We start from the raw sequence: 15,132 nt of genomic DNA, 5'->3' as shown, positions 1-15,132 counted from the left end.
AAAGCTTAAGCATGTTAAAATCACATATCTTTCTATTTCTATTCAGTTGATTTGTATGACATTTATGTTTTGTTTTCAGATTTGAATATCGAGTCACCTCCTTCTATGTACCCATCAAAGAAATATTGTGACATAACAGGATTCGAGGTAAATACTCTTCTCTAGTTGCTAGGCACTTTCCTTGTAGTTAATTATTCCAGGCACTTATTTTATACTCTAATAAACCTGACAATGTGTTAATTAGGATATTGCAAAATTTATCATCCCCAAAAGAACTTGTTCTTTAACTTGACTTGCTAGGCCACTCACTAAAAATCTAACAAATGTTACCAACACAATTGGGGTTTGTTGAGTAGGGTTTCCCTGAGTCAAGATCAAAACACGGTTATTTTATAAATGTTTAAGTAAAATTGAAGTAATTAATAATAAGCATGAGGCTAAAGAGTAAAGCAATAGTGGTGCATTAGATACAAAACATAAGACATGAGTGACCCATTAAGAAACACCTTCTTACCTCCCAAAGGGTGCCATGAATTCACCATTGTCCTCGTTGGACGGTGAGCAGTGTGGTACGAATTCACTATTGTCCTCATTGGATGGTGAGTTTTGTTGTCATGTCTGACAACTCAGATTCCACTAAAGAACCACCACATAACACATACTATCAGTTCTATCTCTCACATCGTGAGAGCTAAACAAGTTTTCAGCTATTCCAGAATAAGAATACAATAACGATCATCAACAACAAGATGATATAACAAATAAAGGAGATAATTTCATTTTTTTATGCTAAATAAATTGCTAAAGTTATGGGACAATGATGGATGGTCAATTTTCCAATCTATTTTTGGGTTTGATTCTATCTAATGTTATTTTTGTTTGTATATACACAATACTTGACAAGACCATAGGACATTAAATTATTTGTTTAGGCAATTAACTATAATTAATTGAAAGGCTTATTATTATCAGAACCATTTTACTAATCAACTAATTAATTAATGAGGGTTAACACATTAACCAGTGCAATTTAATTAAGAAGACTAATTTTTCAATCTAATCAAAATTTTTTTCATCAGTTCAACTTAATCCATCGAGTTAATTTTACAAGCAAATTTAATAAATTAATAAATTTACTAGTCAATTCTAATTCTGTTAATGAACAGATTTATCCAATAAATAACTTACAATAATTCATGGAGGACATTAGTCAAAATAAACTAATCAAGTATATTAGTTAATGAAATAGAAATATTTTGTTTAATTAAATCCAAAGCTAAGTTTTTTAGATTAATTGGTCAGAATTTATGTTCTTAACCACAAACCTTATGTGTATTTAAATAGAAATCTTATAGTTAATTAATCAAGACCTTAACAGTCTAGCTAGATAATTGGTCAGAGACTTTATACAAACTCAGTGTATCAGTTATTTATCAGAAATCTAATGTTTAATGAAACAAGTTTTTTTAATTAATTCAAAACTAGTGTTGTCCAAATTAGTTGATTAAGCTAATTGGATCAGTTAGTTAACAATAACCAAGGAAAATATTAGAATTGATTTGATGAGACACCTGTGATCAAAGTTCTAACTAACCAATCAAACTATGAAAATCGATTTGATGAGACACCTGTACAATCTACATTCGAAAAGGAAATAACATTTTAGTAAATTCAACCCATGACATATAGTTGGAAATCTAACAAACAAACCACTGTACCATAATTAAATATGTTACTTAGCATAACTAAAAATGAATATCTCTCTTTATTTTATTTTTATATCTTATTCTTGAGGATTGTTATTGTTCCAAACTCCTTTTGCTTCGTCATATAGGAGATTAGTACCGGTAGTACGTGTTATGTGGTCAATTTTTAGAATGTGAGTTGCAGATGTCTAGTGAGGAATGGTGAATATGTAGCACATTGTGGCATATGTGCATAGCGCTCTGTGGAAGTGCAGGAGTTTCATCATAAGCCACTTGCTTCTTGCGTTTGCATTATATTCTCTTATATCCATTGTATTAATGTTCTGTATGTAATGCTCTGCTATTTCTTTGCTCTTCCTCCATATTAATTCTTAATTCCTTATATTTTACTTAATCTCTAACATCTATTTACTCTGGGAAATCCTACTCAGTCATGTTGCTGATCTCGATTACCTTAATATTTTTTTTTTCTGGATTCTATTGAGTTGCCTAGAGAGTTAACTATAATGAAGAGCGAATTGTCTCTGAGTAAATTTTTTGCTCTGGTGACTTATTTTTAGACTCTGTTAAGATTTTCTAAGTTTTGCATTTTTTAATAATTCTCTTCTCATTGATTATGATTTCTAAGTATGCATATTTTATGTGGATAATAATTATTGTAATATTCTAGTGCACACATTATGAGGAGTATTGAGTTGTGAGAATATATTCACAATATTTGATTATTGATCTCATCTAATTAACTGGAGATTAATTGTTCTTACTGTTTGTGAATGATGTACTTAATTTTCTCTGGCACCTCTGCAAAATTTCATGTGTTCTCCGGCAAGATGAGAGGATTCAGTCTTGATTGATGCCTAATTTTTATCCAGCAATTCTGCTGAAGATCTGAGTGTTAGTTTAATAAGGTTATGAATGGTACATTACTTTTCCTTGCCCAAAAAGGTGATGATCAATACAATAGATGCTCGATATTCTTGCTTATGCACTGTTTTACGCATAACCTCTTCATGTTAAGCTTTCCTTGCTCTTTTTTTTTCTTCTTCTTGAGTTTCTATTACCTTCCAATGCCTTACAATTTATCTTACAAATTTAGTTTTAACTAGACGGTGAGACTGTCGTGCAGGCACACTACATCGACCCAAGGACGACCCTACGCTATGCAAATCCTGGTGTCTTCAAGCGCATTCGAGGGCTCAGTGATGACCAGATACAGAGATACCTGGCTTTGAGGAATGCTGCCATCGTTTTAAGATAACTACTATCAGAGGCACATCTGAATCTTACACTGGTATTCAAAAGCCGCCTTAGTTGTCTGTCTATTATGTCCACAGCCGCTTTGCTTTCTTGTTGTTGAACAAGTAATGCAGACGAATGTTTGGGAACCTAAATTATCTCAAGATTTTGAAGCTTTCTCAGTTGGTTGACCTTGCTGGAAATTGCTCTAATGGATGCTGTCGTATGTAACCTTTTAATTTAATTAGTGGGTAAACAGCATCTGTAAAGTTGCTTAATATTCGTCTTTCAACAATTATTGGAATATTATTGTCTTTGAAGGAACTTAAAAATGTACAGAGACCATGAATTTCTCATGCATTTTTTAAAATTTTCTGTTTAGCTCGTCTACGTTATTCATGAATTTACAAGCTCAATGACTGCTCACTTACCTTGATCTTTTATTGGACTTAACTAGATTAAAGTGACTTAGTAACTATTTAAGACTTAATTCAATAAATTTAACATATTATAAATATATTTGAATGAAAATATGAAGAAACAATGTTAATAAATTAATCGATGAATACCACAGACATATATATGTATGTATTTTATTAAACAATCATATTATAATTTTCTAGTACAAACAAGTCCTGAGCAAAAGAATTCATGGATAAATTAATTTTTGCTGATTCTTTCCGAATTAAATTAAATTAAATTAAATGTTGATCGAGAACAAGATTTGAGGTTCAATCTAAGGCGCGAAATGGTGACAAGTCCGATGAACCGCTCGGAATCGTTAGCTCAACTGAACCAGGCCCGGTTTATTTGAAATTCTAGGGCTAGGGTTGATGGGTTATGCTTGCTTGGCTGTGGATTCGAGGAAACGGCAGCCATCCGTGCGCTGCTCTTCCCCTCGTGCTAGCGAGCTGTTCGCCGGCGGGCGACGACTCCGGCCTTCAATCAGCGATAGAAAGCAAAGGAAAGGTTTACGACGGCCGTGATGAAGCGGCGGGGTAACATCTGAACCCCACGCTTATTCTTCCCATGACTCTGCGCAGTTACTTCCGATCCCCTCCTCCCTTCCTCCCCTCTAGTTCGGTTGTTGGTAGCCTCCTTCAACTATAGCTTCGATATATTGCGTGGGGACGAAGAGACTTGCGAGCATTCTGGGTCGAAGTTCCATCCCCTGGGATTGGGCATCAGCGGCCGCAACTTCTCCCCTTCCCTGACGACTCGTAACAGTGGTGACGGAATCTTATTTCCCTGTATATAGAAAAGAAAGCTTTGATTCTCCTCTTTCTGCGAGCTTCAGCGAGGGATTATGGGCGAGGATCTGTGAAATTCAGCAATAGTGTAACCTCCTCATCGTCAATCCGCAGCGAGTCTCCCCTTCTGCTAGATCTGAGTAGTGCTCGAGTTCCCTAGGCGATTTTAAGGGACTGCAGCAGCAACTGTAGAGCCAAAATCGTATACCTGAGGTAGGAGGATCGTTTCTATCTTGTTGTGCGTGGATTATGTGGTAGTTGTTAGTTCTGATTGGATTTTTGTGTTAGGACTGATCGGAGCCAATAGAGTTCAACAGTGAAGCTTCATATTCAATAACCCCCCTACATCGTACTTCAACGCAGGCATTGGTCCTTTCCTCCTTTGATTGAATTGTGCTTCGTTTATTACCAAATGATATGATCAATTTGCTTTTCCAGTGATATGTTGATGAATATAGTTAATCCTTTAGTGATCTTCAACTTTTGCTAGAGATTGTTATTGGTAGTTCTACTTGTACTCTTTTTAGATACTATTTTTGGTGTTTCTTACAAATGATCAAATTCTAACTACGAGAAAGTTAATGGACGGTTGTCCCTTGATTCATTCCAAATTAAGGGGCTACGTCATTAATACTTGAATGAACCATATGAGTGGATTTCATTCTCAATATAAAAGGGCAGTGCTTCTAGCCTAGTAGTCATGTATTGATATCTGGCTCATCTTAAGAGTTGCTGGACCTTATGTTTGGTCCAAGTAATATGATGAGGTTTACTAGTTGGTGAGTGGAGTTGGTGTCGAGGATAACGGTGAGTACTTTACCCTGTGTGTATATGGATTTGAGTGGTAGTCTGTTTAGAGAAGTGTCTATTGGCCTGATTGTTGCTAAAAACTCTAATCTGATAAATAAACTCTCTTTAATTTTTTTGCGGTATTTGTTTCATTTCCAAATTTGTTGGTTTTTATGTTTATATTCCTTTGTGACTAGTTTTATAGGGCTAATGATATTGACATATAGTTGAGATCATGAGATTATGCCTTTAGAGTTGATAGATGCTTGTTATTCTAGATAACACATACCATTAGTATGCTTATGTCAAATTTCTATATGCTCATTAAGCTAGTTGATCCACATCATACTATATGGCATTTGTCATGTTTGTCACTCATTGGTTAAGTTGTTCATTCATTGCATTTTTTTTACAATATTATGCCATCATTGGAGTAAACTTGCAAAATATCATGATAGTCAAAATTGTGATTTGAACCTTAGGATCCTAAAATCCAAACTAACTCAAAAGATTCAGATTTTAAGTAGGATCTCAATTGGTCTAGGATTTTAGGATCCTACGATCTGATCCTATGTCTTCGTATCATTCCTAGATAGGATATTGGGACCAACAACGTGATTAGAATATATTTATAATATTTTACTATTTGACATTTACTATCGCAAATAACTTTTTTGTGTCATATCATTTGTGAAAAAATTCAATAATATAGGATTGTTGTTGAGTCTTAAGTGGATGAACTCTTTTTAATCATTATTATCTTGCATCATATAATTACGATCTACCTTAGAGAAGTTGCATCTTGCTATATAAGATGAAATATTAAAAATTATTGTTTATTATTCATATATTTACTATATGAAAATTGTATTGTAATATTTAAAATATTCATATTAATACTATATATTGAAAACCAATAGATATAATAAATTATAAAAATCAAATATAAGAAAATTATGAATATTCTTACTAAATTATAGGATTTTATGATCTTATGCTTTGGATCTATGAACCTCTTCCCATGTCCAGGTTCATATTATGGCCTCTATGATGAAGGCCAAGGATCATTTTGGTGATTCTGCAGACAGAAATTATTGTCTCTGCTCTTGACTTGTCAATTGTAGAGCTTGTATGTAGGCGAGTTTTGTGGTATTGCTTCGTAAGAAATGAAAATTAGTCATAAATAATTAAATGTTTCTAGTTTACAAAAATTTGTAAAAATGTCTTATTTAACACCATAGTATGAATAAGAAAGAGAGAACTTGATGAAAAAAATACAAAGTCGTCAATTGCCACAAACATATGCATTCTTAAAGAATTAAAGACATTTTTAGATTTTTAATGTCACCAAAATCCACTTCTGAAATGTCAAAAAGTAACTAATATAAAGAAATATATGAATCACAATTGCTCCAGTTCCTCTCCAATTGATATTTCATTATCCTTCTCTTCCTCATCATCTATCATAATCATTTCTTCATATTGTGTTTCCTCTTTGGTTTCTTAATAGTTTCTTTCTCAACAACTTTCACCTTTTCCTTTTCCTTTGTTATCATCGTTTACATTTAAATTTTAAAGATGATTATAAAGAATAAACATTTTTATAAGTACTAAATACTTAAATAAGTTGATCATTATCCATACACCTCTCTTTCTGAACTTTGAATCCATCTGTGAAGCATCTTTTGGAAGACAAGAATCTTCAACTTTATTATTCTATTCATCATCAGATTCTATACTTGACAAACTTATTAGATCATATGGATCTCCTTTCTCTATCTCTTGACCCTTTTTTTTTGTCTCAACTTCAGTTGAAGATTATATTTCATGAACACAAGTGCATTAAATGCTCAATTAATTTCTACTTAGAATGGGTATGCTCAAAAAGTAGTCTGATTTTATTTTCATCCTGGTAGCACTACATGATAGAATACCACTGACAAGTAGTTGAAGTATATGACATTCTTCATCGTAACTCTTATATGATGTTTTCACCATCACTCTTGTATGACATTCTTCACCATAACTCTTATATGACATTTTCACCATCACTCTTGTATGACATTCTTCAGCATAATTCTCACCATAATTTTTCCACCATAAAACTGTTGAAAAGATAAATCATAAAAAATTATTCTAAATGATGAAAAATAATTTTACATACCTGATTTGTTTTCTATCATTTGTTGGTTTTCCCATGCTCATGTCATTTGTTGGTATTTCCATGCTCATGCCAACTATCCCTTCGCTCCTGATTTTCTTAAGTTGATCATCCTCTTATTCTGGTCTCTACATCTAGATATCTTCTCTCTATCTTGTGCAAATCAATATTAATATTTGTAAGGATTAATGTTTGGCTTTTAATGAAACCTATAAGTTAAAAATTTTAGAGTATGTTTGATACCATGAATAAAATATTGTAGTAGATGAAAAAAATGAAAGTAGCATTGAATTAAAAATGGATACTGAGGATTTGTAGTAGGCTATGGCATGTTCAAAAATTGATGTACAAATTCAATGCCATTAAAGTTCTTTACAATTTGTTCCTATGCTCTACCTGCAACTAAATGCATCCCATAGTCGCTCTGGCATCACCATTCACAAGTTGAAACACTTTCACAAGTGGAGCCACGTTCCAAACAAAACTTCATTGCTTTTCTAGAATCTTTAATCCCATGGTATCACATCTTACCTTTTCGCTTTATATTGGTTTGCAAAGGAAGTTTAACTCATAATTCAGAAGCAAACATAGATCTAATTACAATTTTCTTTTCCAACTTTGTTTTTATCCTGCAATATGCTATTGTAATTCTGGTTTCTACGTGTCTTGCCATATCACTTCCCTTAGCAAATCCTTATGCAAATTGAGAATTAAGGTGTGACGGAAATAAATGTTGTGATTTGCTTTGCTTTTGTAATAGAATAAAATGTTGGAATTTTACTAACTTCAGCACAATCAAATCTAATAGTGCAGCACAACGAGACAAAAGCAAATATTTCTTTTTTTTTTCTTCTAATGATCCTCCAAGTGCCATGTAATTAGATGCATTGTCTGTTACAACTTGAGCAACATTTTGTTCACTTATATCCTCCACTATGTATGGAGTAACTGAATATCTTGTTTGCACCTTTAACTGCGTTTGATGTTTCAATGGATCTCCAAAAAAAACCCTACACTTGGATTATTAAGTAGAAAATTTGTTAAGCGACTTACAAGTCCATCTGTCAGACATTACAGTGCACCTTGTCTTCTAGTCGATCCAAGTTTATGATTTTCATTGATTAAATATTCTTTCTTTAGATTATGCTTATGGTAATGTTTATAGGTGATGAAGCTGAATTATATGATGACGACGACGATGACAAGGGTTATATGTTAAAGGATTGTGATAACAAACATATACTGAAAATGAGTCTATCCAATGACTACTTTCATCACTTCTATAATCTTGTCCAATAGAATGAACAACATTTAAATGAAGAAAAGGTGTTTGCAGATGCATAAGCTAGGGCAGCACTAACTATAAATGCCAAAGCCTTGGAGAGGGATTGTATTATAGTATCCAAAGTTGCTATGATTGGATGACGTTACAGGAATCTTCAAGAATAGATAAACTGTTTTGCTTTGATGCTTTTGAATTTTGAGATTAGCGAAGGATATAATAATCATCCCACTTACCTTAGAGACCATCCTATTTTAAATAAAAATATATGATTGATAATTGTAAATGAAATTTTGCGTATGAGGACATATATAATAGAAAATCTAGTATCTTGATATGGTGGAGGAAAATCATGGAAGTGACTATTGCCAATTCTCATGGTTGAGAAACCTTTTAGACACAATGATATTTGCATTTTGCCTTGTTGAATAAATTGTATCATTCTCATTTGGATGTGAAGATGTGAGTTGACTATCCTCTGGGAGAGAGAAGAATCTTGAATGCTAAGGATATAATGAGAATCATTGTGTTGGACAATGGTTCCACTAACACTGTTGTTTTAAAACATTAATGGAGGAGGATGCAGTGAGTGATGAAAACGTGACGAGGACAGATAAACAAGAGGAGGAAGGGGAATGGCAATACTGGGCAATGACTTGCGTATCCTACATCTCTAACCAAGAGAACTTAGCTCAAGACTCAAGCCGATCCTCATAGTGTTCATTATATATTTTTAACTGTGATTACACACAAGCGTGCAATTTGAGAGATACATGTGGCACTAAGCCGTATTACGTCTATGAACAGTGGCACCCTTGACATAGTACGTTGAGTCTATTTTTTCATTGAACACCATCTATTCACTTTTTTCCTCTATGATTCCAATTGATTCCTTTCTTGGACACGAAGCCTTATTTATATTGCTTGATGGATGTCTTTTTACTACTAATAAATGAATTTCTAAGAAATAAATTTCATGTGTATCGTTATTATCACCATCACCAATCTTTGTTACTGCCAACTATTTAGGATCGAGTATATGGACTTTCCCTGTTGATTGCATGGTTCTCAATATAGCTACTGATATTGAATATTATGAAATTTTAGGTATTGACTGTATTCAACTGGTGGGATTGGAATGGGCAGAAAAATTAAACATTTTTTTTTTTCAAAATAATGAAAAAGTAATAAAACAACAAAGAATATGTATCTTATATTTAATGAATGAGATATCAAAATACATTGTCAAAAAAAAACAAAGAATAATGTATCTTATATTTCATTAAATATCAGTATTGTAGAAGTAAAATTTCTTAATTTTTCATTCTTTATAAATCAAAACAATCATTTCCTTTATATCAAGCTAAATGCTCCTTCTGTATGATACTCCAGAGTGATACTTTGGTATGCAGTTTTTGCATCATTTGCATTTAATTGTTTTATGTATTAGATCTCCATTCCGCAGGTCTTAAGTTCACAACAATCACCTTGCGTAATCAATCTCGTTGTCGGTGGAAGTAGAGGTTCAATTCTCTTGGAATCAGGTTTACTTTCAACAGAAAATATTCCCAGGTTGGATCGTTCAGGTAGGCAACAGATAAATCAATTTTGAAAAATCATTGACTCCTTGCTACCTTGATATGATGTCTCATAGATTTTCTATCACAAATCTAAGCAATTTTTGCTATTCCCACAATTGAATGGTCCCTTTAAGATGGCTGAGAAATCAACCTTGATTGAATTGGCGATCCAACTCTGCTGATCCCAATTCAATCTCTGCTATTTGTGTTTTTCCTTATAATTGGATGATCCTTCAAGACATGGCTGATCAAGTAGCCTTAATATAATAGGCTATAACCGAGCTTGATCTAACTTGTTGGTCAATCTCTTTTGGGATCAATTGAGTTTGACAATCATGCTCCATTGAACTTTCTGTAAAATTATATTACTGATAATATTTAAGATCAATTAAATGTTTTTTTATTATATTAATTAGAGTTTTGTTTAGTCTCACACAACAAATTACTCTTTTGACATTGATTTAATTACTTTAGCTATAGAACTTATTAGTTATCTTTGAACATGTTTATACTACCACAATCTCTTTCTATATTTTATCGTATATACGTAGGTACATCCAATTGCTTTTGGATAATTTTTGACTTAATCCTTTCTACCAACCATTTCCATCTCTATTGCATTAATTATTTGTGTGTTATGCTTTTGTGCTAATTGATCAATGCTCTTAATTCATGAAGTCACCTGCTTAGTACTGAGGTTTTTAAAGACTGTTTCGAGGTGTTAGGCATCAACTCACTGTATAGTGCATAGGAAGGGATATGGGTGGGTGCGGGAGAGGGAGGAGAGAGAGAGAGAGATATGCAGTTGATATATTTAAAAAAAAGTAAAATACTAAAGTTCCCTTTTTAGTACCTAAGCTTTTGAAAACTGTTTCGAGGTGTTAGGTATCAACTTCACAGTGCGTAGGAGGTAGAGGGATATGTACTCAATATTAAAACTAAAAATATTGATATTAGTAAAAAAAACTGATATATGCCCAACAAAGCATACTAGTCAATTCATTTGATTCATAATTCTATAAGAAAAAAAAATACAACCATCATCTAATGTGCAACACATAATATAATAATGTTTACATTTATTAGTAATGCATATAATTAACCTCTATAGTGTTTATCACTTGCAAAACAAATGCTTAACATTGACAAGCTAAGTACTAGCACATTGAAAAATTGTTTTAGTATTTATAATCATAACAATTGATCCTTTTTTTTTTTGAGAAAATCATCAAAAATTTCCTCATTAGTTTTTGGATCATCAATTGAGCTAAATCATTTTCTCTCCTTTAACTTGGATAAATAGCTCGTTCATCTTGCATATGTATCCACCTGGCCTGTATAAGGCTCGAACCGCCTAAAGAGATTGCATATCACATATGAATGCTGAATTATATTGGCAATTTAATAATACTTGCAAATATATAATTTTTGAATTATTATATTTTGGCATCCTTAAAATCATGATTTGAAATACCGAGCCGTGCTGTCTGAAACGTGCGGTATTTACGGTTCTGGCGAGGGATCGATATTGGTACCGTATCGAAACAATGAGGCCGTCATGAGGTTACGGAGGGTGTCACGACCTTGCGGCTGCCCTCCACCAAGGTGCAAAGGATGTCGCGCTCCCGCTGCGGCCCTCCGTAGAGGCGCGGAAGGTGTGCGACCAGCGGGGCTGTGATTTTTTAAAAATATATATTTATTATAAATAATTAATTGTATATAATAATTATAAATATAATATATTATTAATAACAATTATAAAATATTAATAGTTATTTTAAATTCTTAAAACAATTTTAAAAATTAATAAAATATTTTATAAAATAATTTAAAATTTTTAATGTATATTAAAAATTGAATATGAATTTAAAATAATTTAACAATTTTTAAAATATAATTCTTAACGTTTCAAATAAATTTTAAAAAATAAAAAATTTACAAATACATTCAAAAAATAATTTAAAATTTTAAATAATTTTATAATTATCTTCGAATCTTTCAAATAATTTTATAACTTTAGATTTAATTTTGAATTTTGAATTTCGAATCTTATGAGAAAATATTGATCTATGAACTCAACAAGTCAAAATATAACATTAATAGCGAACATATTTAATATTCAAATATTAATAAAAATAATTTTTAATTAATATATACTTATATTTAAAAATTAAAAAAATATCAAAAATGTATCGGCATGTATTGGCATTTTGGTCCGGGACTAAAACTCCGACACGGATCGAAATTTTAAACCATGCTTAAAACCAAGTTTTCTGTTGACTATTTATTTTATTGTTTATAAAAGAATGTTACCTTTCCTTCATCAACAAGACTTTTTGTGTTTCCTCTTTTATGCGTTTAAAAAATTATGTAAAGCTCTACAACTTCTCTATCTTTTGCAATAATAAATGACACCCTCTCATAATTTTTGTTTGGATTGTCATTGAATTTTTAATAATTTTCATTTTATATGGATACTGATTTTCTCTCTTTATGCTAATTAAATTGCAGCTATGGTCTGATTCACTTTATGCTACTTTTTTCAGCAGTTACTCAGATTTCTGAAGTAACAGTAGAATTATCCACATAATGGCAAGTGAGAAAATTTTAACTGTCTGCCAATCTGGAGGTGAATTTGTAAGAAATACTGATGGATCCATGTCTTATTCCGGTGGTGAAGCACATGCAATTGATATTGAAAGTGAAATGTCTTTGGAAGATTTGAAGTCAGAAATAGCGTCTATGTTTAACTTCAATGATGAACCTTTCTCAATTAAGTACTTCCTGCCAAGAAACAAACGGACTCCCATAACAATATCCAATGATAAAGACTTGAAGCGTATGATTGCTTATCATGCAAATTCAGATACAACTGACATTTATGTCACAAAGATCAGCGAAAGCAGGTATTTTATTTTTTCAATGTGTACTGGGTTTTATTGCAAATGTTTTAATCATGTCATGTGATTCTAAACTATTTGTAGGATAATTAGGAGTGATGTAGCTGATTCAGGTACTTTAACTAATGCTGACATTTCACCACTGGCCAACTTTAATGAAGCAAAGCGGATAAAAGTATGCAGCGATTGGGACAATTTAATCACTGGTGTGGGGCAGGTATTCTCTACTTCAAAGGATTTCCGTGATGCATTGCACAAGTATGCCATTGCTCATAGTTTCATGTATAAACTTGTTAAAAATGATCAATCTCGTGTGACTGCTGAATGCACTGTTGAGGATTGCCCATGGAGAATACATGCATCTAGGTCATCAGCCAAACAAAAATTCATGATTAAGAAAATAAATCCTACTCATACATGTGGAAAGGAACTTACTAAAGAAAGTCATAAGCTTGCATCTCAAAGATGGGTGGCTAGTGTTATAAAAGACAAGCTGCGAGAGATACCTAACTATAAGCCAAAGGACATTGCAAATGATCTTGAACGAGAATATGGACTCAGTTTGAATTACTCACAAGCTTGGCGTGGGAAATCTATTGCCAAGAAAGAGCTTTACAACCCATTCGAGGAGGCTTGCAATCAACTGTCATGGTTTTGCGAGAGAATAATAGAGACCAACCCAGGTAGTGTTGCAACACTGCACAAATCAGATGATTTAAGATTTCGTTTTTTTGTTGCCTTTCATGCCTCACTATATGGTTTTGAGCATGGTTGCCGCCCCCTTCTTTTTCTTGACACTTTCTCACTGAAAGCAAATAGGCATTTGAAGTTTTTAGCTGCAACTGCAGTTGATGGCGAGAACGATATATATCCAGTTGCTTTCTCAGTTGTAGATATTGAGAATAATGAGACGTGGTATTGGTTTTTGGAGCAGCTTAAATCTTCTTTTACTCTATCCCGTTCTATAACTTTCATTTCACATGGTCAAAATGGCATGGAAGAGGAGTTGTCCAAGGTGTTCGAGGACAGCTTTCATTGTTACAGTGAGCAATACCTCATTGAAAATTTTCAGAAAGAGATGGAGAGCTCCTGGACACAAGAAGTGAAGGATAAAATGATCGATCATCTTAAAAGTTCTATTTATGCTTATACAACTGATGAGTTCAATGAATGCATAGAAAACATCAGGAGTCATTCAAAAGAACTTGCTGAATGGGTTCTGGGTACAAAACCTGAAACTTGGTCTGATGCTTTCTTCAAGGGTTTGAGATATGGGCAATACTCATCTGTAGCCGTGGAGAAATACAATGACTGGCTATCAGTAAGATCTGAACCATCAGTGCTCCAGATAGTAGATACTCTGAGGTGCAGCTTGATGGAGATGATGTATGGTCGCCGTGTCTCCTGTAACACTTGGACTGAGGCACTTGTACCCTCTGCAAATCAGAAGGTGCAGGAGGACATGATCAGAGCCCATTCTTTTGCATTAGTGCGTCCAACTGGGACTGTGTTTGAGGTAAGTGACGAATCAACTAATGTTGTCAACACTGAAACCAAGGAATGCACATGCAGAAGGTGGCAGGTCAGCGGCTTGCCTTGTATCCATGCTCTTGCTGTAATGGAGCACACCAATGGATGCATAGATGAGTACTGCTCCAAATACTTCTCGAGCGAGTGCTATCGCATAGCCTACTCATTGTCCATCAACCCCATACCTGATGTTGGTATGCCGGTTTGCACCGACCCTTTTCATATTCCGGGAGCATGTTCCCTCCGCGCCCGCCGGCTTGCTGGCCGACCAAAAGAAAAGCCAGAAGAGCCAAGGATTGCAATTAAAAGACCTCTTCGTTGCAGCAAGTGCCAAGCCATCGGCCACAACAAGAGGACATGCGAAACAGAAACACAGTCTGTGTAACCATGTAGCTCTGCCGTCGGATGTACATTTTCTATGTTTCATTAAAATGGAGTTAACTTATTGTAAATGTACTAATGGAATTTGTGATGCTTAGACACGGTAGAGAATTGATATTTTCCAGTTCTTTTCTTTCTTTCTTTCTTTACCAGCCCGAAGACTTGTAGCTTCCAAAAGCATTTAGCTTTGCTAATATCGAGTGTAGTTGATTGACAAGTATTTGAAGGATGCATATTGTTGTTATATAGAACTTGGATTACTTTTAATATCAGTGTATCGTCGGTTATCTTCTGGGCGCAGATGCGTCATCGTTATA

At 33.5% G+C, this 15,132-nt stretch overlaps 2 protein-coding genes across 5 annotated transcripts in view; both read left to right on the top strand.

Annotated features, from left to right (window-relative positions):
- The window catches only part of LOC141811401 (protein EIN6 ENHANCER), a 10,331-nt gene extending 7,008 nt beyond the window's left edge, over nucleotides 1-3,323 (top strand). Inside the window, exons 2-3 of the mRNA XM_074699453.1 lie at nucleotides 80-147; nucleotides 2,833-3,323. Of these exons, the coding sequence (XP_074555554.1) occupies nucleotides 80-147; nucleotides 2,833-2,964 (200 nt within the window). The 3' untranslated portion in view covers nucleotides 2,965-3,323. The remainder of the gene's footprint in view (nucleotides 1-79; nucleotides 148-2,832) is intronic.
- Nucleotides 3,324-3,806: 483 nt separating this feature from the next.
- Nucleotides 3,807-15,032, top strand: LOC141811710 (uncharacterized). Of its 4 annotated transcripts, none has more exons than XM_074699752.1 (5): nucleotides 3,807-4,405; nucleotides 4,481-4,555; nucleotides 9,890-10,010; nucleotides 12,554-12,910; nucleotides 12,989-15,032. In XM_074699752.1, exons 4-5 carry the CDS (start codon nucleotides 12,594-12,596, stop codon nucleotides 14,817-14,819), a joined length of 2,148 nt encoding a protein of 715 aa, XP_074555853.1. In that variant the 5' UTR covers nucleotides 3,807-4,405; nucleotides 4,481-4,555; nucleotides 9,890-10,010; nucleotides 12,554-12,593; the 3' UTR covers nucleotides 14,820-15,032. The 4 variants fall into 4 exon arrangements, with proteins under 4 accessions (XP_074555853.1, XP_074555855.1, XP_074555852.1 ...); XM_074699754.1 differs by having other exon boundaries at nucleotides 12,551-12,910; nucleotides 12,998-15,032; XM_074699751.1 differs by having other exon boundaries at nucleotides 12,551-12,910.
- The last annotated feature ends 100 nt before the right edge of the window (nucleotides 15,033-15,132 follow it).

This window comes from Curcuma longa, chromosome 17 (assembly GCF_044706935.1).
Source record: "Curcuma longa cultivar G26 ecotype Majalengka, Jawa Barat chromosome 17, ITB_CL_G26_1.1, whole genome shotgun sequence".
Taxonomy (NCBI): domain Eukaryota; kingdom Viridiplantae; phylum Streptophyta; class Magnoliopsida; order Zingiberales; family Zingiberaceae; genus Curcuma; species Curcuma longa.
Note: the sequence above shows the minus strand (reverse complement) of the source record. Positions and strands in the feature narration are given on the sequence as shown.